This window comes from Apteryx mantelli, chromosome 9 (genome assembly GCF_036417845.1).
Source record: "Apteryx mantelli isolate bAptMan1 chromosome 9, bAptMan1.hap1, whole genome shotgun sequence".
NCBI lineage: Eukaryota > Metazoa > Chordata > Aves > Apterygiformes > Apterygidae > Apteryx > Apteryx mantelli.
The window spans coordinates 6,268,364-6,291,257 of NC_089986.1; the positions used below are offsets into that span (position 1 = coordinate 6,268,364).

At 39.1% G+C, this 22,894-nt stretch overlaps 1 protein-coding gene across 1 annotated transcript; it reads left to right on the forward strand.

Moving 5' to 3' along the window:
* The first annotated feature begins 11,505 nt into the window (after positions 1–11,505).
* Positions 11,506–15,641, forward strand: GPR160 (G protein-coupled receptor 160). Its single transcript, XM_067301414.1, has 3 exons — positions 11,506–11,563; positions 11,888–11,994; positions 13,664–15,641. The coding sequence occupies exon 3, from the start codon at positions 13,718–13,720 to the stop codon at positions 14,735–14,737; it is 1,020 nt and encodes a 339-aa protein (XP_067157515.1). The 5' UTR covers positions 11,506–11,563; positions 11,888–11,994; positions 13,664–13,717; the 3' UTR covers positions 14,738–15,641.
* Positions 15,642–22,894: the final 7,253 nt, after the last annotated feature.

A 22,894-nucleotide genomic window follows, 5' to 3' on the forward strand; every position in this document is an offset into this window, starting at 1 on the left:
ATAACTGACTTACAGATCTTTTTTTCTTTCCTGAATTGCTTCCCTTTCCATTCCATCACTAGCATTTTGGATAAAGTTATTAATTTTCCAATTGTGCAAATAAGATGCATTGTAATGGGTGCATTGATAAACAATTCATGGATGTGGTATGATTTGCTTATTAAGTCTCCCAAATATTTACTACATAAGGAAGAAGATAAATTGGATCACTTTTCTATTGATATAGCAAAAAAAAAAAAATCAAAGAACCGATTATCTAAATAGATTGAGTCCTGACTCTTGTATGTTATCACTAATTAAAGTAACTAACAAGTCCTGTTACTGCCATTCACTACCTTACTGAGATACACGTATGGGATGGTAAAGCATGTAGGCTAACAACATTCTTTTCAATCATTTAGGCAGCTGTTTTAATACACTCTTAACACTTTGTTCATACAGAAGCTAATTTCTCTGTGCTTGTATTTCACATCTTCACTTCTAGTGTTGGGAACAGAACTGCAGTTCTTTCTGTGCAAGAACATTCAGATAGCTGGCTCTGTAATTTATTGTACCTTTTGCCTGAAGAGCTAGTACTATAGCTTACTAAATTCTTGCTTTTCACCATGCAAGCGCAGAGTTATAACACCTTTTCTGTACTGAAGGCATCCTTGCAGTTTATTAGGGTAGATTCCCCAATTCCAGTAAGAGCTAAAAAAAGTGTGGCTGACCTTCTGCATAACTGTCTACTCTCAGAAGCCATTTGCAAATTAGCACTTAGAGCACTGTTTTACATCAATACTGTAGAATACATATATTGGCAAGATGTCTAGCAGTGGTTCACAGAAGTAGCAGTAGAATAGTTGGGCTACTGCCATTTTTGAAGAAATTTGTGGTTGATTTCAAGTATAAGTCTCCCCTTCTACAAGTGAAATAACATCTTAAAAGCCTTGCTGAGAAAATAAAGTTGAAATGGTCAGACAATAAATACTCCTTTTAGCAATGTTGCTATCTGCTTAAGTGACCTGTATGGTCACCTATGTCCTAGGGATAAATGTCTAGATCTCAAAATTAAGAATCAAAAATTTGTACTGTTAACAGAGTCCCAAGGTTGGATACATGTAGAAATTGAACTAGTCTTAAACTCTTTCACTTGGTCTGCAATGAAGAACTCTGAATCATCTGAAGAAGGCATTGTGAAGAAGGAGATCTTGTCAGAACTGTTCTGTGGTTAAAGGACTTCGCTACTTGTTACTATAATTAGCATTTTCCACAAATATTCCCCAAATAATTCAAAATTATTTTAGGATTAGATAATGAGAGAAGTGATTACAATATGCCAGCAAAAATAAAATTCTGAATGGACTTATATTCTGATGAACACTTCTAGCCCAGAGGGACAGAATACAAAAAGATAGGAAAAACACAAAGGTACTTACTAATGTTTAGTTACTGTAATTTATCAGACTACTTCTTCATCAAGTATTTCAAAGTAAGTTTCTTCTTACTGGTTTTGACTTTAACTTCTATAGTGTAGGATGATCTTAATGGGAACAAGTATATTTATATTTAGTAAACAATTACTCTATTAAAATGTCCTTATTACAATAAAATTTTATAGTGGTCTTGCTGATTTTCCTCCCAGTATTTATACACCATGCATCACTTTCAACAATGACAACAATGATTAACATAATTATCCCTAACTTCTTTTGGAATTAAATAATCACTGTTTAAAAACACAAACCAGTATTCAATGCAGATCAGTATTTAGTGGAGATGTTAAACCCAAGTATGTTCTGCTCTAGTATGGATACAATATAAATATAACCTTACTTCCTCATAACCTGGCCACCTGTAGTGGTCTGGTGTTCTTAAAAACAGTCAGCTTTGTCTCTATTAATTAGAAGATAATCAAAATTATTCTTTGACAAATTTGCATATTCCTTTATCTGTGGAACTGTCACAGCACTGGTGGAGATGCTTGTGTCTGTGATGATGAACAATTTCCTAATAGCAAAGTACCTTTGTAGCAGCTGATCAGGGGGAGCTTTTACTTTCATATACTGTGCATCATATAGCTGATTTTGCTGTGGTATTATATATGTATATATAAACATATATATGTATATTTTACTCATCTAGGCCTGTTTCAATTTCTGTTTAAAATCAATACTGGATTAAGTTCATAGAGCATCATACAGGAAAAACAAGGACAGAAAGAAAAATGGAGAATGCCTCAATTCCTCGACCAACTCTTAATTTACATTTTAACCAAGAGTTGCCTTCCTTTTAGTAGATCAGGAGAAAGGCTGATAGAAGCATCTGCCTTAAGTAAACATTAAATGTAGAAATGCCAAAAATATAGCTGTCTTGCTTAGCCCCTTATTTACCTTTCTGCAAACACCTGCATCTCTCTCAGCACACAATGTACGGTGGCACTAAGCAAAATAAGCTGTATGATCCTTGCAGGTGCCCCTTTCTAATAAGGCCACAATGAGAATGAAATAGTATTCAAATCTCACAGCTGTCATCAAAAGCACTGGGCAACAGAAAAACAACCTCTTCCAGGTGCATTTGTTCCACTGGCAGAAGTTACAAGTCCCTGGCAGAACCCCTCCTGGATTTGCTGGCAGATTCAGTCCACATGAGCCCAGTTTATAGAGTAACTCCTAGTCACCCCTTATTCAGTTCTGCCCTGTCCTTCTCCTCCCTCATCCAGTTGCTGAGCTGCTTCCCCCTTGCTTATGGCCACACCACAATTTATTTAGTCCAGCCACAACCTAGGCAATTTAGAAAACAAAATAAACCTAAATGCTGTGTGGAAAATAAAAAACACAGTTGAAAAGTCCCCAAAACCTAGTGAGGCTAACTGTACAGGGCATGGTCCCGCTGTTCATAACTGGGACATCCTTCCCCTGGCCCCTGGATCTATTGCCATCATTCTTTGTCTACGCAAAATTTGACTTTGACCAAGGTCCCCTATGTTACTATGTATTATATCAGCTTGGTGTAAAATACAGGATTTTCAAGTAACTGTTCTTTGTACCAAGCCCTCCCTTCCATTGAACAGACCCACTTTCCAGGCTCAGTCTGCTGGGGCACCCCTGCATGTGCCCTTTCCTGCCCTGCCCTGTGAAAGTGTTCATGGCTTTGGCTAGAGGTAACAGGAAATTTCTTGTTATTGGCACCAGGGAGGTCTATAAGCCAGAGAGATGCAGAATCCCAATATATGGATGCGACAGCAACAGCTGATGGCTTGAAAATGGTCCTGGCCCCTCAGCGCCCAATGAAAGACAATCTGGCCTTAACCTGCTTATTAAGGGAGCTGGGTCCTTTTAATATCCAGATTCACTTTCCTCTTTCATTTCTCCTCCTAGTGTTAGTGACTGAAGAGAGGGAGGAAAGGGTCATCTCCAGCTGGCTGAAGACACCAGTAGGATGGGCTCTAGAAGACTGGTTGTGAAATAGAGCAAAGTGGGTCTTTAACATCACAAAAACAGAAAAGGAGACAGACTCTGGTGATAATTTTTCTGCCTCCACCTGAAGGGAAGAAAACTCAGTGGTCAGAAAGAGTAGCTCCAGCACGGAAGACACGTAAGGACTGCATGTTCTGTTCGTGGGCTTAACTATTCATTTTCTAATTGCGGGAAGGGAGGGTTGTATCAATTGCTGCTTGGCTGACATTTCACCTAAGTACTTAACATTCAATACCTTTTAAAAGCAAACTTAAAAATGCTTGAATCACACAGGTTTGAACAAAATTCTCTATTATACTATTTTTATCAGAACTTTTTTATCAACCACTTTCCAGTGTACAAAGCAGCTATGGTTATGATGCAACTTCTAGCAGTTTTAATATAAGATCTACTATTTAGCATCATGAATTATTAATATCATGAATTATTGTTAGGGTTACCTATTCTTTTAAATTAGGCATTCCACTGCTAGCAACTGCAGTTTAGTCTGTGTAAGACTCCTTGCCTACTTGCCAGCACAGCTATTTGATAGACAGCTTACAAATGCAGAGGAGAGAGAGATACCAAGTCTGTTACGGACCTTGGAGAAAGAGTGGTGACATACTGCAATTCCAAACAAGAGAGATGATAGATTGATTCCTAACTCACTCCAGGGAATTCCTCAAGCCACCCAGATACTTTCTCTAATAAGAAGGGTTGGCTGATTTGACTCTTAACCTCTCTGTTACAATCCCTCTCTACGAAATGTGAATAATACTGTAGATCTTTACCTGCTATGCCAGTGTTCTGTAAGGGTATATAAGTTGGTGTTAATAAGGACTTAGCTGTAAGACCCAGAATACTGACTTTTAACAAACATTTAGGAGTTGTATGTGGGTAACTGTTTTGACTTATTACCTATTCTGATCAAGTAATTCAAAAGGAGTTAGAGGAGAGTGGTATGAAACGGTCCAAGGCTCTGTTGTGCACTAAGACTGCACTGTAGCTTTCTCATTTAGAGCGTCAGAAGAAGGACAAAACAACCCTATCAGTGTAAACGAACTCAGACTGAGCAGCTGCTGAATGTTTTCAATAGACTTCCTGGTAATGGCTGGTACAATTTCATTAGAGCGTCTTATTTTATTTAATAAAACATTGGATGATTTTATTTGTAATACAGCAACAGGTGCAGGAAAACAAAAGGCACATTTCCTGATTGTGTCCACAAAGAGTCCATTACTTTGCTGGCTGACACAGTAGGCATTCGTTTTGCCATGCGTGTGTGTGTGTGTGTGAAAATAATGACCACTCAGAAAAATAACTTTTATAATAAAAGACTTCTGAGAAAGGAGTTCAGAGTTAGTAATAGCACTATGCAAATGGTTTCAATGTGAGTTCAAGTAAGAGGGAGATAATAGTACTTAGTAGATACTGATCATGCTTCAGATACAGATCAAAGTATTCTGTACATGTAACCATCATTAATCCTCATCATGTAAAACAGAGAAATCAAATACAAAAAAAGCCTAAGCTTGTGATCCTTGAAAGAACTTAGCTGCCTAAATCCAGTAAAGGATGTAGGTGCTTACAAAATATTGTTGCAGTTTACCTTGACCAGTCAGTAAATAAAATACAAAGAGAGTCTTATAAAACAAGGACTGAAAGATTCGCACCTCCCAAAAAAATAGCCTTAGCAGTAAATGCGCATTTTCTTTTCATGGTATACAAATCTTGAACAAATAACTAAGAAAGGTTTTTTGTTGGGAATCAGAAGATGTGTTTTTATATTCTTCAGACTGAGGGTAAAACTGCTTGGGTTTTCCCCTCTTTTAGCTTCATTTTAAAAGAAAGTGCCACCAAGGAATTTGTTCAATATTACAGTCTACTAGTGGGGCGGTAGCATACTAAAAGGTTACAGCAGGTTGCTTACAAAAAACAAAACAGAGCTAGTAACACACTCAGTTGTATCACACCTTGCACTCCACATTGGTTTTTGTTTTAACATTTTTAGTTTCTCGTGACTTTAAGCAACATGACCCGGAAACCATGAATTGGGTTTTATAAATTACTGGTTTATGTAACATGGTTGTCAGAGCCTTGTACTTGCTATCATCTTCCTTCTAACTCCCTGAAAAAGTCTTTGGGTCAAAGGCAAGCAGAAAAAGACTGCAGTGTCCTCAAATACTGGGAAAGGTTACACGACATCCTGTACTGTAAAAACATGCAATTACACAATCAAGGAAATACTACTTCTGAAAAATGCATTAAGTCTGGTATCAACAATGTAAAATTACTACGGAAATGTTTAAGGTTTCTTCTCAAGAAGAACTTCCCAAGAACAAACCTGTTACTTTTAAAATAAGCACCTCAAATGATTCAAATAGAGATCCAAATGCCACTACAACTGATCCTCTGTAGAAACTAGATTCACATCTATATTTCAACAGAGTTCAGTTCCAGCACATGAATTTAATCTTTGGTGAGATCTGTTACAGGCTGAATCACAACAATGTTATTTGTAGCTAAATTAAAAGCAAAATCAAACAACCTCTCAGCCACAAGAGGTACCATAAGCCCGTGTGGGGCAAGATGTTATCTGGCTGAGGTGCGAAAGCACCTTGTTTTTAAATGCAAGTTTCTCACTAGAACTGTCTTTGTTCGGCCAGCAAATGTGAGGAAGGGAAAATACGAGGTGGAACGTTAACTGTTTCACGTGAAAGAGGAAGAAAGGTAGGGTATGGAAACTTACCTCTTTAATTTGTTTTGCCCGATGGCATGTTTTCTTTCCTTTTTTTTTTTTCCTTCACCCCAACATACAGTAAGAGGAACATTCTGACATGTTCATGTCCAAAGAAATTTCAATAGGGGCAATCTCCGAGTAAGTGTAATGATACAGAAAGCACCATGTGTACTGACAAAAATCAAGCAAGAAAATTCCCTCCCATCTCTTTACTTTGAATAACAAACAAAGCAGTTTGTTACTTTAAATCTACCTTCTCCACTGACTTCTTCTGAGATACAAAACTCATGGTGAGAAAAATGGAATATATGCTGTCTGTGCTTTTAAAAGATTCCTGAAAAGTAACAGAAGGCATCTTGCAAATGGGACACCAGTCAAGTATTTTCTTCTTTAAAAAATAAACTATCCCTTGACATATATTCCTGCAATATTTTATTAAAATTTTCACAAAACAATACTGGCTTTCTGAGATAGACAGCCTTTCAGGAACAGCAACTACACAACTGCTTGCTCATCAGGCCATTGCAAAATCCAAATTGCTAATCCTGTGCTAACAAGGCATAAGATCTAGTACAGCATGAAGTATTTTCTGCTCGGCAACACCCAGCCCAAGGCATATCCAGGAAAAAGAAAAGAATACAGGAAAGGCTACATCGGATTGGCACTCATTTCCGCTTACAAATAAATTCCATAGACAACATTGTGCACTTACAGGGGTCTAGCGCCTGCTCTGTTCACCGCAGTTATGTCTGTTCACTATTTGATTGATGCGTTAGCTTATGCATACAGAAGAGAGAGAGAGAGATCAAGTCTGTTAAGGACCTTTAGAGAAAGACGTCTTCGCTGCTCAGGATACGGAGTTTTCATAATAATTTTCCCAGAACTTTGCACAGTGCAGCTTTCCCCACACATGACATCAAAAGCCATAAGCATTCATTTGATCTCCCCATTTTGCTCCCACATGGCTTGAGGTGTCCAAGATGTCAATATAAGATGTCTTGAACTACACAAAGGTGCGGCGTAAATTTATTCCTTCTGCTCACCTCGATGAAGGGGCTGATGGCAACTAGCCTCTGAAATACAACCACATCCCAAACAGGGAGAACTGGGGAAAAATGAAGATTCAGAGCTGACTGTTGGGAAGCGTACCTCATACTCCTTCACAGTATAGAAGCTGTATTCATTATCTACACCTACTCCGTGTCTGAAGGGAACCTCCTCGCTCTAAATCAGGCAGTGCTGAGGATGAAACGGAAGCAACATGCAGAGATTCTACTATTCTCCATTAGTTTTTCTAAGAGATTTCAGAAGTCTCAATGAAGTGAGTGGCTGCAGCGTGGAGCTCCATCACGGAAGGGTTTAGCAGGCCCAGAAACAGAGCACTATTCTGCAAGAAGGACACTAAATTCATTCAGTCACATTGTTTCAGCTTCTTTCAGAAACTGATCAAGTTAGATTTAAAACTAGAAGCTTTTTTTTCTTGTTGCTTTCCCCTTTATCACTGAAAGGCTATCCTAAAATCCTACGCTCAGATAAGATTCACAGCAGAACCCAAACGATGAGCAACCAGCACCAGGAAGCATGTATGGACATTTATTGCAACTAACACAGCATTTAGAATCACAACACGATCATCTGAAATAGGCACAAACAGCTTTTGCAAGAGGATTGCTATAACACTCCAAGTACCCTCCTCCTGGAGGGGGCAGCTTCACCTCTTGTTTTCACACACAGCTGCCTTTATACATTTCTCAACTCATTCCAGCCACACATGAATGTAAGTGCAGCCTCCTTAACCAAGCAGAACGGACTCAACCCATTATTTACAGAGTGACTACAGTCTGTGCCAAGTACCTGTGAAGCTGCAAACTGAACAGAGGCTAAAGAAGAGCATGACCTTATGCAATAATAAGTGTAATCAGCTCCTAAAACAATAGAAGGAGCTGCCAATACTAAGCGATACATCTGATTTTGAAGGATATCTCATCTTACATTATCCTTTGAAAAACAGGGAGATGAAATGTTGTGTTCAGGAGAACGATGATCACTTGAGAGTAATCAGGAAGCAATAAGCAAGCTTTCAAACAAACACCCCAGAGGGTCCTGGAAGAGGAAATGGGAAGCAAAGCAGTAGTCCCAACATTACTTCAAGGATCTGGGGCTCTGTGATATAAGACTGTCCCAGAGTGCAGAGCATGTAAAAGTGTTTTCAATCCCTTGCGTCATTATGAACAGAGGAAGAAGACAATTTGAGTGCAAGAGTCTATGTAACCTGGGCAGCATTGCGCTCCTGCAGGCCACGCTGAAGAGCCTGCTCAGATGCCCACAGGGACCACCTGAGCGTGGAGCTGACACGCTGTGCTGGTATATTCTGGAGATCATCATTCCAATAAGATTTTTATCAGCAGAAGAAATGTTTAAGCAGTCCCTTGCCCCTCCTGGTTGCTCATTTTGACCGCCTAGGTATCTACCCACATATGCCAGAACAGTGGTTTCTGCAGTAAGTCATGATCAGAAACACACAAAATATCTGAAAGATATCATCCAGACATTCTAGCAGATAACACCAGGAAAACTACTGTGCCTGATATACTCTGGATTGCAACTAAGAAGGAGAAAACAAACTACTATTAGGAGCAGGATCCTTCAGACACCTGTGAATGGGACCACAATGCGGACTGGGTGCTCGGAATGGAAAATACTCAACCTGGGTGTAAACATTTGCTTATTATATTGCAATTAGTGTAAGAGTCCAATTAAGTCCTATTTAGATAAGTAAATATTGCCAATGAGTATGCTGCTTGAGAATACTTTAATCTCAAAATTTTTTTCAGAGTAATATTGATCATCTTGTTTTTCCACAAAGAAATTTCTGATGACCTTTTTCTGAAGCTATTTAATCCTTGAGATTAAATGGGAAAAAAAGGAACCTCTAGCTGGATCTGAATTTACTTCAGGAGCATGCCAGAGAGTTAACTGATTTCAGAAAAGGTGTTACTAGCCATTCAATACTTTTCTACACACAGATCAAACACTGATTTTCAATTTAGCAATCAAGAAAGACCAAAAAAAATTTCCTTCCCAATGGGCACTAAACATGGTAACAATACAGCTGCCCTATGCTCCGAGACTGATGGTTAGATCCAGTAAAAGGTATAGGTTAAATTGAGTGATGTACATCAAATCCAAAAAGTTTCCCAAAATTTAGCTCTCCCAAGACTGATTAGCTTCCAGAAATTAGGTGTTCTTTTGCCTGAATTTCCAAAGTGGCCCAATCTGCAGGAAGCATCTAAGACATGTCATTTATTCTTGTTAATACCTAAATTTTGAGAAAGGCAGGATGACACAATCTTTTTCCCAAATCATATACTGACTCACTCTAGCAACTTCTGCTTATTAAACTAGTTTGGATTAGCATGCTGGGATGCCCAGCTTGTCTGTGGGGGCAGAGGAATGGCAACATTGGGCCCTACAATACATTCTGCATGAAAGGCGAGTGCTGCAACAGCTTTTTCATAGGTTTCCAAGCCTCTCATTAGATTTAGCCCTAAATTCTCAAAAACATTAAGGAAAAAAAAAAGATATCTTAGTGATACAGCTATATTGCATACGTGCAGCCAACAGGAAACCACAGACAATTAACTTGAGAAGCACAGCCTGGGACCCTCAGCAAGCCGTGCCAGCAGTAGGGTGTGTTCTTATCCTACACGTGTTAGCAAATGGGAATCAAAACAACAAATGGAAAACAAATTTAGTAATTTAATCTGGAAGAGGAGACAAATTCCTCTGTTATTGTGGATTTTTTAATTCTATTAAAGTAGATTGATAAAGGATGTCCAAGCTAAAAAGTCAATGCATTTAAAAGGCTTCAAATTATACTTCCAGAAATATCTACTTTAATTCATTATTTTAAAACGAATTACATGTATTTCCTAACCTTATTCCTAAACATTTCTTAATTGTTAAGGATCCCAAAGGAAGAGAGAGTTGAGAGAGCGCTATTTGTTAAAAAAATCATTTAGCCAAGATGTTCACAGTAACATATTCCTTAGCATTAACAGTACAACCCTTCATCATTATCTGTATGGAGTTGCCAGGTAAATATGAAGTTCCCTGTAAAAGAGAATAAACACTCAGTGCTGAGGGAAAATATTTATGTTGTATTTTGAAACCAAAGCTGTTCTATAAAACCATTAAATGATGTTAAAAAAATGAACCGTGTTGCAAATACCACCATTGGCCAAATTCTCCGATGTTTACTTTTATCGCATGGTTTAACCAACGATCGAAGCGGGGATACGCTGCGGAAAAGCTGATCTGTCGAGCACGTAGAGGCGTAGTGCATTCAGCGTGAGAGGGCAACGCGAAGGCGGGAGCCCGCGGAGAGGGCGCACTCTGCGCGCAAGGGTGCCCCAAAGCGATCCGCGAACCCCCACACGGAGGGAGGGCCCTGCGGACGGGGCCAGCAAGGCCATCGCAAGGCCACGCACATAGCAAACACCCATCCGTAATGGGCAAAGATTTCTTCCAGCTGCAGGACCAGAAAAGGCACAGTGAAGTATTTCTCCAGAGCCGGGGCCCGGCGGCGACGCGGTTAGCAGGGATGAGGGCAGCGGGGCCTCATGGCGCCGAAGGTCTCGGGGGGGACAGGCGCGCCCTGGCCTGGCAACGGGTGAGTAAACCCTGATCAGGTGAACACAGGCCTTCATAAATTAAATATTCTGGTGTCACTTCCACACGGCGCAGCCACTGTAATCGCCTCACCGAATACAGCACCTGACGGGAACTTGCGGCATCTGTTGCAATGTGTCCTCTGCGGGCACGCAGCACCTCAGGGGCCTCTACACACAGGCCCACGCTGCGCTCCCCTATCGCGGCGGCGCTTTTTATTGAGTTTCACGCTTCCATCGCTTAAAGTATGAAATATTTATCCACCGAGTGCGTAGCGAGCTCAGCAGGGCCCCCCACCGCCGCCGCTTACCTGCAGGGACGAGGCCGCCGCCGCTTCGCCTCTCCCCGCCCCACGCGCGAGCGGGGCGCCGCATGCAGCCGTTTAACCGCCTCCCTCGCGGCCGCTGTTAACGTCTTCATTTAAACCAGCGCCTCAGCCCGCCGCGGGGGGGAGGGGCGGCCGTTAGCCCGAGGCGCGGCGCGGCCCGGCTGCGCGCGGGGGCGGCGGCGGCGGCGGTGGGAAAGCGGCGGAGCGGCCGGACCGGCTCCGCGCGAGGCTGAGGCGAGGCGAGGCGAGGCGCGGCGCGGCTCCTCCCCGGCGAGCGCTCGCCCGGCGCGGCCCGGTGCCCCCCGTGCCATGGGAAGGGGCGGAGATGGCCGCGGGCTGCGGGGGGGCCGCCGTGCCCTTCCCGCGCACCGCCGCCGGCCGCAGCAGGTGGGTGCGGGCGAGGGGGGCCGGGCCGGGCCAGGCGAGGCGGTGCCGGCGGGGAGCGGCTCTGAGGGCCCCGGGGACCCGCCGCGGGGGCCGCCCCGCCGCGTCTCCGGGAGCCGCCGCTGCCGCGCCGGCGTCGCGGAGCAGCGCGGCCAGCGCTTTCCGCCGAGCCGCTGTGCTGCTAAAGCCTGGTTTTCGTGCAGCTCCGCTTTCTTCCTTTTTTTTTTTAACTGGCGGCGCTGAGTGCGGGGAGTTTTCTTCGGAAAAAGCGGGGAAGCAGCGCCTTTTCTTACTCAGTGGCCGTCTAAACTGAGTTTTACCCTATAGCGAACTTCTCGGGCCCTTCTGAAAGCGGGACTCGGACTTGCTGGCGCCGCTTGACTGCCGGCGCGGTGGTGTGAAATGGTGCAAAGGAGCACGCTGGGGAACACCAGGTAAGAGTCCTCGCTTGCGTAAAGGGTGAGTAATGGCATAAACGCCTCTGCTGTTCAGCCAGGGCCTCTCCACAGCAGATGAAAGATTTAACCTGTGTGCAGATTACTTGGCATTGCGATAACACGAATGGATTAAAACTATCGCGCAGGTGACGAGTGAAACTGCAAGCCTAGGTGGGCTTGTACCACCGTTCAGTGGTAGCTAGTGGGCACATACCAACTTACGGAAGATCCTGCAAAGTGTTCGTAACTACTCTGTTCTTCTTTCCACTTTTCAGAAGATACCCATCTCAAAAATGTTCATTGGTTCAGGCAAGCTAGTAATAAAATGTCAATTTAAATAGAAATGAATCATACTTAACAGATTCTAAGAAGCTACTACTTCTTACAGTTGCCTTAAGTTTTTCTTTCACTGCTGTTTTTGAGAATACTGACACAATTTCACACTTTCTGTTTCTTCAAAGCTAGCTCTCAGAGGTCTAGTTATGTTGTTGTTTTTTGAGGTGTTTCCTGCTCTCTTACCTAGACTGTTAAAAGATTTATATATTAAAAAAAAAAACACCCTGACTTTCTAGAAAAGGCCTCAAGTGATTCTCTGCAGTAGGCTTCAGCACAGGTGATACATGCCATTTCTGACTAAGATTGCTGCTAGGTTTCAAATTTTTCTCCAACACCCTCCCCCCCAACAAAACACAGAAGCAGTAAGTAGCTTCTTCGCAGAAAAGGGTAGTGGTGGGGAAATGGAAATGTAAGCAAAGTAGCAGTTACCAGTTTTGTAGACCTGCTGAGAGTTAAAAATGAATGTGGAAAAATGTTTAATGCTTTGCATTCATCCATGCCTCTAAATAGAGGCACTATACTAGATCACTATATAGGCCCTGTAATAGATAATATCACCATCCTGTTTCTTTAGGAAAAAACATGGATAGCTTTTTCTAGTACATCATGCTGACATACATGAAGCTATTCTGTGTTCACTTTGCTTAGGAGTTAACACATGGAAAAGAATTATTATAAAGAAACTATGCAAATCCAAAGGGAAGAACAGCTATTCTGAGGTGTTGTCTTTTGTAACATTTAAATTACTAAAAGGAGAACAAAAAACCTAGTCAACTAATGAAGCTTGTTTACTTTGGACTCCAAGTTGCAGGATTTTAGCAACTGAAAAGGGTGAGTTGGGATGATGCTTTTTCTGCTTTTGGGCTATTTCTACAGTCTCAATTCCATATAGATTCTATAACCATAATAAATTGTGAAGCATACTGTGAACTGCTTGCATCTTGTGCAATTTCTGTCTGCTATGTAATTATCAGTTTCCTCGAAATACATAGGAACTTCTTTGAAATGTCAACCCCTCTGCCCAACTTGACTGAAAGACCCCATGCTTTCTAAAGGAAAGGGACAGAGTCAACATTTCTTAAACCCTGTTTCCTTAGGAAATTAGCTAGAATCATTTAAGCCTGTGTTGACTTTTTAGCTCTCAAGAGAATGCAATTTCAAGAACATAAAATTTAGGAACTTCTTTTCAATTTAATGGTGTTTAATGAAGCTTTTCACTCTTAAATTAGGAGCCTGGAAAACTCAGATGTAAAGGTAGTTAATATGATGGAGAATAACTTATAATTGATAGAAGTACCCCAGGAATAAACTCTTAAACTTTCTTTTTCAGACATGAAGCACTGTTCCCTTTAATATTTATTTTGCTGGTTCTCACCACTGGAGGATGGCTGCCATACTCTGTGAAAATTGTTCTGGTTGGTACCACTATACACAAGTCAACCAACCTCTTGACATCAGCTGCATGTTGCTCCTTATTATGCTTGTAAAAGTGTCCCTTGATCTCTTCATATTGCGGGTTAAACAGAAAAATGTGAAAGTTAGTTTTATGGGATACTTTTGTGTTTCACTAGCACTTCTTGATTTCATACTGCTGATGAATATAGCTTTAATTTTCTATTTTGAGGACTTTGCACTTTGGGGTGTAAGATATACCAAATACCACATCTGCCTGTTCACTCAGATAATTTCCCTTACCTATGGTATTTTGCATTATCCAGTGTATCTTGTGGCTGTTCTGGATTATTATGTGACTATACCCCAAACATCTCAGCCTCCTAAAAAAGGTCAAAGATTATTTTATGTATTTGTTGTGGTTTTTATATGGATTTCAGGGTTTTCTTATATTCTGAAAGTTCCTGCTATCTATGAAGAACTAGAAATTCAGAAACACTTTTCTCCTTATCAGTGTCCTTCTTATGTTAGTGTGCAGAGCTACTCTGTCTCATTTGCCATGCTGCTTCTCATAGGCATGGCTCTTCTGGCTTGCTGGAAGGAAGTTTTAACGATGTTACAGTCTGTCAGGATAGTTTCCTTTGCCAGTCAGCCTGTTCTGATGTTCCCGTATGCATCTGACAACAACAGCACTTGCTGCAGGCGGCAGCTTCTGACCAGACTTCTCATCTGTTTTCTTGGCACTTGGGCACCATTTGTTCTTCTTCAAATTATCATTTTGTCTCTTGGTGCTCAGATTCCAGCCTACATGGAGATGAATGTCCCCTGGCTATACTTCATCAACAGCTTTCTTATTGCAGTAGCATACTGGTGTCGCTGCCATGATGTTGAATTGACAGAGGAGATGTGGTCTACAGATCCATTTGTCAGCTGGAAATTCTGCTTTGCACCATTTGACAATGAAAATACAGAGCCAGCTGAAAAGCCAGGCACAGTAATTGTAATCTGTTAATGAGCTGCTGACTGAAAAGACTGCAAATAAGTGCTGTACAACAGAAGTGCGTTTAGTGCTCTGACATTCCATGTCCTTCTGGATAATACAAAGAAACGCTCTAGAGCTACAATCTCTGGAAAGAAGTCTAACATTCACCAATAGTGTAATGAGTATCCCACCATAATGCAGGACACTGCACCTTTCCACACTAGTTTTTGAACCAGCAGGTGCTTGCTATATGCTAAAGAATTAAAGTCTGAATTTAAGAAAAGACCCCACTTAAACAAGTTTTCAGTTGAACTTTGTTTCTTACTAGACTGACACTTGTTTTAAACAGAATAATCTCAGGGTTTATAGTATAAAATGCAATAAAGTTTTCTAAACTGGAGACCTTATCAGTTATGTTTAAGTGTTACCTACTGTCAAAGGCTCAAACAAGTTCTGTGACTTCTGAAGTGTACTTTCTTGATAAAGTGTGACTTTTCTCAGTTTGATTTAAACTAAGTTTTCTTGTCTGTTTTAAGGGGGATAACTTGTTTTAGTTAATGTAAAACTACAACTCCTACAAAAATAAATGCAAGCTTTGTTTACATATTACCAAAAATATTGTAAGATGTGTAGGTGTTGCAACTAAAGGAAAGATGGTGATGTTTCATTATGTCCTTGCTACTGCTACTCTATATAATGTATATGTGTGTATTAAAGATTAAATGCATTACTGTCTGAGAACAGTAAGAGTTTCAATTTGGCAGCTCTTATGCTAACAGTAGAAAAACACAGGTGTGCTTTAATACATGAACAGTTCAACTGAATTCTCTATCCTAAGCAGATGTATGTGAGCTTAGAAGGCTAATACCAAAGGGGTTAAAGTAGAATAGAACTTACTTACTTTAGACAAATATAACTTGATTTCAAAAGGGCCTAATTCAATAGGGGAAAAATTTAGACTTTTAACAAAAATATTTTATTAATTTTCAAGTTCCTACAGTTTTATAAAGCTATTGCTTTAATTTATGGAAGACAAATAAATGATCCACAACCAAAATAGACAAATGGAAGTAGCATTTATTTCTGAAGCACTGAACTCACAATACAATGTTGTATTGAAATATAAACTATATAAGTAAATGATGCTGTAGGTTGGTTAATCGTTCACTCAGACCCACAGGGAACAATGGTATCACACAAGAATACTCAATAAGAAAAATATGCAATAACAAAAGGTGCAATTACAAGCAAGTTTAAGCAGCATAGTATAAGGTGCTTTGTTTCAGCATTTGTATAATCAGTTTATCCATTAACAGACAGATTAAAGAAATCTCACTTCTACAGATCATAACAAATGAGAATCTAAAATTCATTCACATGCTAGTTGGTAATAGGAAAGTGCTTTTTAAAAAAAAAATGGTTCACAAAGTGAAGATATTTTACATAGTTCACTGTGTGCTCTTCAACTGTAAAATTTAAATTATTTTGGGTTACCATTTACATTATTATATATCAATTATAGACATAGATCTAATTGCAGAATTTAATGCTACGTATGCTAAAATTTCTTATAAAAGAATATTCCAGTATATCACTCCATGATAAGAATACACAATCACATATCTATATCATATATTAAATTTACATTTCTGCAATATATCAAATTCCAATTATCATTCTGATTTATCACTTCATCCCACATAGTGCTTCTTTCATCCACAGTGTGTCATAAATTTCTTTGAGGTTTCATTAACTATGTTTTAGGGATGTAACCAAAAGGAGATGAGCATTTTTAAAGCAGTAGAAAATGGTTTGGGGAAAGTCTACTAAAAAGGGAATCAAAATGACAGTAAATTATCAATAACTGATTTATAAAACTAGTGCAATAAGAGGAGGCAGTATTTAACAACATAGTTTGAAATGTTTGGCACCACAAATTTCATCCTTTATGCTGAATAATGTATTTTGAAAACAATTCTACATCCATGTAAAAAGTAGGAAAACATGTACAATGTTAACCTTGAAAAACAACCTTAAGCTATCAACCCCTGCTCTCAGTTTCTAATTGCTGCTGTTTAGTGCTCGAGATACTATAGAATAAACCAAGTCTAAACACACTTTTGGACACAGCATTTCTTCAGGTTTTATATAAACTGGATACCCACTGAAATGGGGTTGACAAAATATTTACAAAACCTAATTCCATTTAAAAACCAGCAAATATCTCAAATATATTAATGCACCAGGCATTGGAGAAGATCCTGAAGTAACTAACCCCTAAAGAGGCAGGTGAAAATACCTAATTTCAAATTTATTTAACAACCGATGAAGGTAAAGTTATTCTCAAGAATATAGATTTTAGATGTTTGTTTCATATGGTTAGTCTCATCGTTCAGATTCATTAATGCATATGGAATGGAACTGTAAGAAGCTGAGTAAGACTGCTGATATAGTTACCAATGTGATTCAGATTCTCAAACCATAATTAATTTTACACATTCCCATTTATTCTGAGGTGGCAGAATTCCCCTAGTTGCTGCAGTCCTTCTAAAATCATTTTAAATTTTGAGATCATATTTTTATATGGAAGCCACAACATGCAAGCAAAGCAAGTACTGAATGTACTGATGTTACATCATGTTCTTTCTCCCATACTTTTTGGGAAAAGGTGTCAAAAAATGTCAACTGTTGTTAGGCTGCCATTACACCCACCAAGTAGATAACAGTGGCACTACAGGTTTTCACTTAGCATCCAACTGTGGAGTCTTAGCCTGGTGAGTATTAATACTAGCTTTCTTTTTAAGCCCATTTTTATCCTTGACCTTTTACCTAGGGAGGTACCTGATCCAGTGGTGAAGTGATCTGTATCCTATTATCCTCCTAGTGGACTAAGTCTTTTCTTCTCTTTGTACATTATTTTATCTGGTGATCTGGGAAGTCGTAACACTGACTATTTGGTCTGGCAATACAACCATACATCATTACTTAGAACAGGATTACAGATTCACTGCCGGACTTAAAGAGGAGAGAAACTATGTTATGAAGGTGGTAATATCTGAAATCGTAAGAACTACAGACAACCACTGCTATATCTCCTCTATACATTGCTTCTTGTGCTGTGCAATTAACAGCTTTAAGCCTTTCAAATATTTTACAGTCTTTTAACCACTGTTACCATGAACATCAAATAATCCCATGAGAATTAAAGTGTTAACCCTTAATGATAAACATCTGTACTCATATCAAAATACCCTAAAAAAATCAAGCTGATTTTAATGAGCTATTCTATATGCTTTCAACTCTAAATGAAAGTATTTGGCACCCATTAATAAAACCCTTCATTCTCCTTATACCACCTTTCATCTTTCCTGATCTGTATCAGTTCACTAAATTTGTATCACAACGAAGACTTAAAAGGGAAGCTGCTCCCCAGAATCTTTCATTATTCTTTCAACCATCTACTTTACAAAAGGTGGCAGAGAACATCAACGTCCCGGCTGCCAACAAACTGACCAGGTAGCAGAGGCCTTCACATGGGTTGACCTGATTTCACCCATAAAACAGATATGCCTCATGAGTCAGTTATATTTGTGCTTCTAGCCTAATCCCATCATCAGTAAAGATACTCTGATGTAGTACCTATTAAGAATGCTATAATCCTTTCAACAATCCTATGTAACAATACAGTGCTTTTTTTGCACAATTAAAATACTCCTTGAATGTTATGCATTGCACTTGCATGATCCTTATTCTATGAATGTATAGTTGTGCTCAAATTACAGTTCTTTCCAGATGGAAAAATCTCTTCAGATCATCTTCTAGATCCTTACAGTACAATCACTTTGGGTAATTTAGCAGGAAGCTGAATATATGCTGTAAGTTTGTTTAGAATTTTTAACTTGAAATCTATTCATAACACTGATTGCCAGAACTGTGCTTTGAAAAAGCTGGATCAACAGCTACAACAATTAGGCTATAAGCTTACTACACACCTTCAATTATAAACATATTTTATATTCTCCCCTTTGAATTTTTTTTTTACTTCCACTTAGCCATATGAGATCAGTAAGTAATACACACAACCTCCACGTGAATGAGGACGTGTGTAAAAGTTACAATGTAGGTTACACAAACTTACAGGCAGCTTAGGATAAGGGCCTTGAATAAATGTGGAATTTCTAACCATGAGACCCAGAATACAAGTATTATACAAATTGCTCTAGCCAACACAGGTGACATTCACAGTGCAAAAAGCACATTTAGAAATCTATATGGAGAAGAAAATGGCACATTGTAGAGCTCTGCCTAAATTATCAAGATGGTAAAAATGAACCAGCCTGACTTACACAGATTAGGGTACATCTTCACTACACAGTTACCTTCGGTGACTGGCATGCCAATACTTCAATCTAATTAACTGAGCGTGGTTGTAAGTATTCCCACAGCAAAAGTTTTGCCACACTGCATGTGTCCTAACTGCTTTTGTAACCAGTAAATGTCCCAGACTCCTACTGAAGGATACAGACTGTCCATCAAGCTTTTAGACTATGTTAGGGACAGCTTTCTGATAAAGAAATGGACATAGTATCTAGACAGCAGGCACTTACTTGTATCATCATCTCTTTCTAACATTACTATTTTCAAAGCAATCCAGTGGATATAGCTATATAGGAGCTTTGGAGTCTAACTGAATTCCCATGAGTAAAGCCAAATTCATTTAAAATGAACTTAATTTAGGCTTAGCTTAAATAAATTAAGCATTAAATGATTCTAAATTTCTTTTGCATACTCTGTGTTCACAATATTTCCTGGCACTACAGCTCATTGTTCAAAAGTGACTTAAAAATTAATTCACTATGAGCAATTAATAACACCTTACACAAATTATGCATTTATAGCTCCATTTGCTCCATGCATCCCTATTCCATTCAGCATTCAACAGAAGCAGAATATTTAAAACAAAATATGTTAAAGTGTTAGTTTCTTTCCATCTCTAACAGACTAATTTTGGTGTAAAGTTAAATATCCTAACAAGACTGTCACAGAGTTATCATCTGCAGCCTAGATCAGTGAGAAAAAGTCCGGCTAGTGGGTGACAACTATATTTCTAAATACATGCTAACAGGAAATCTCTAAGTAATACTGGTAAGATAAACCTGCAAGCTGCTACATACATGCCTAATTTACAGTATAAATAGTCCCAGTACAGTCAGGAGAACTACTCATGTTTTAAATTATGTAGGTTTCTAATTATTTGCAAGACTAGGACTCACAGCACAAGCTGTCAGTGAATTCTTTAATTGCCTAGAGTTATTCAATTGGTCAATGTATAGAAAATTTCTTAGGCTACTGAGCTGCAAGTTTCTGTACCAATATTGTGGTGCTAAAATGATAGCAGGTATCTGAACTAGGCAGCAGTTTTAACCAGTATGCCAGGCAGTGACACTCTATACCTAGCAAAGTCTCATCAACTTCAATTCAAACTATAGTTAAGAAAGTTTTATAGCTGAACATTTTCTTATAGCTAAGATCAAGATGAAAAAGATGTGATCCAAAAGCTATTATAAACCTGCTCAAATACTTATTTCAGTCCTACTTCTTTTCTCTCACTGTCTTATCTGCATTTATGATGGACTGATCTGTTCTATCCAAAAGACGAGACTCCCACTTGTTTGTTAATTTGTCCAAAAAGAAGTCATGGAAAAAAACTGTTCTTATAGGAAAGAAATGGGGAAATGCATGCTTGCAGAATATAAGCCTTCTATTTGAGATAGCTTATTGACACAAATATAACAAAGGTTTTACCCTCCATCAAGAAATTCAGTTCTAAAAAAAAAAAAAAAAAAGGAATGGATTGGTGGATAAAGGCTGGATTTGCAATGCAGTCTGTTTAAAAGCACTTCAAACACGCTCTGGTGAACCAAGGCAACCGACAGTTTAACTTGACAAGGTGGTTATTATTTTATCCCATCTATAAGCAAAGGAATCTAAGGACTCATGAAAGCGAGGCAATATGGATTGGCTGGGAGAAGCTGGCAGTTCATTGTCAATGCTTGTTTTCGAACAAGGAGCAGCCCAGAGCTCCCAGAGAGCTCTAGTCACCAGAGGTGGCCTCGCTCCCTCCCAGGACTATTCTGTTTATTCCTACTCCACAGCAGGGTTGCTGAGTGATCTGAGCCAGATTAAGTAGGGGAATTTGCATACACATTTTAAGCATTTGGGGGCATTTCTTTAAAACACAAAACAGAAAAACTCTGATAACTATTTTACCTGTTGAGACAAGCATAATAGTTATAACTGTACTGGAAGAAATCTTGACAGTCACATTCAGCCTAGTACCCTGTGTGAGGAGGTTGCCCTGAGCTAATGCTGAACTTACCTTAGTAAGGTAAGATGGAGATCAGTGAAGGTAGAGGGATTTTTTTTTTCTTTTAAAGAGAAGGGGGAAGGAAAAGCCACCCAACATATATCCTTTCTGAGCTAAGATCCCATGGCGTCCTGTATTCCTTCCTACAGGAGCTGAAATATTACCGTGAGATGGGGCACAAAGCAGCAGCAGTCTGAAGACACAATAAAAAACCCTGGGAAATACAGCTAATGAAAGGGATTTGTGATAGACCCATCTAGTGGGAGTAAGTGTTAAAAAATAAAATTAATTAAAATCAGCAATACTTCCTCTTTTGGGGGACAGTCTAGCTTAATTTGTGGGGAAAGCCATGGAAAGCTTTCCAATATAAGCCTGGGAAAATCTCACTGATTTGAACAGAAACAGAAGTGATTGATACACAAAATGGTTCTGGAGGAGTTTTACTTCAAGTATTGTATTGCTTTTTGAGTAAATTCAAAAGATCCTGAAATAGACCTTATTTGCACTTGAAAGTTTTCCAGCCTATTTTTATGTACACATGGTATTTTTTAAATTGATTTTATTGACACAGTTATACTAGCAAGAGCTCTAGTACATGTGCATTTCTATCAATATAGGTTAGTATAGCTGTGTCTAAGTTCCTACTTAATGCCAAAATAGTTGAAGCAGAAAAACTTTCAATATGCGTATGGCCCACATTCTTAGTTGCTGTATTCATGAATATTTAAAGCATAACTCACTATTTGTGGCTCTCCAAAAACCACAGAAAATGTAGTGTACCGGAAGAACTAGAACAAACGTGCATTAATCAGGCCTACTCTGAGCTCCCGGCATCTGTCAGTAATTAGTCTGACAGCCATATATAAACACTAGCTGTAGAAGTTCTCCTGAAAGCTGTCTAATATACCAAGATTTAAACAATCATGAAATTATCATGCATGTAACACCACTGTGATTAACTGCAGGTCTAGATAAGACTCACAGCATAAGTCCACATTTTCAAATATGCCTTAAGCCATTATCAATTCACATTTAAATATACCTACTTTTTACATCGCCAAAGAACAATATGATCAGAAAACAGATTAAAAATTAGCCAGTGATATTTTTGTATAAAAATAATAAAACTTTAAGACAAAAGCCAAAGGATAAATATCTAAGATATCTTTAGTCTTCTATTAGCTCATCAAAACAGAAGTATCCTCTAAAACATATGTTACAGATATGCTACACAGTGTATCTTACAGAAATGCTACAAATGAGAACCTACTGTCTCCATTATTTGAATATCTTTCAACTGAACACTGCCAAACAGCGAACCTTCAATTAAGTTTGTCTGACAACACTAACCGAAGATAGAAAAAAAACCTAGAAAGTGCTCATCAACTTCCCTCCAAAATAAACCCAGACATCAACTAATTCTTCTCAAGCCTTTGGTGCCATTCAGATTAGGGCTCTCACCATATATTACCAGGTAACAGCAATGGGTAGTCCTAACCTGCAGCTTCAGTGGTTGATAAAAATATTAGTAACACTCCCTATTAATAAGCTCAAGCAGTTGCAATTAAAAGCAGTGATTCTGTTGTTGATCTCTGGAAGATATTGGTAGGAAGTCTGTTAATAGAAACAAAGTGATAGTCTATTAAAGGAAAATGAAGCACAGATTCTTCTGCAATCCCAACTTACTCTTTAAGGATGTCACTTAAGCAATACACATATCAATTTACCTGTGATAAACCTTCCTTTCAGCCAGTGTATGTGCATTGACTTCTTTTGATCTAGGCCAGCAGTTCTCAAACTTTAGATAAAGTTCCTCTTCT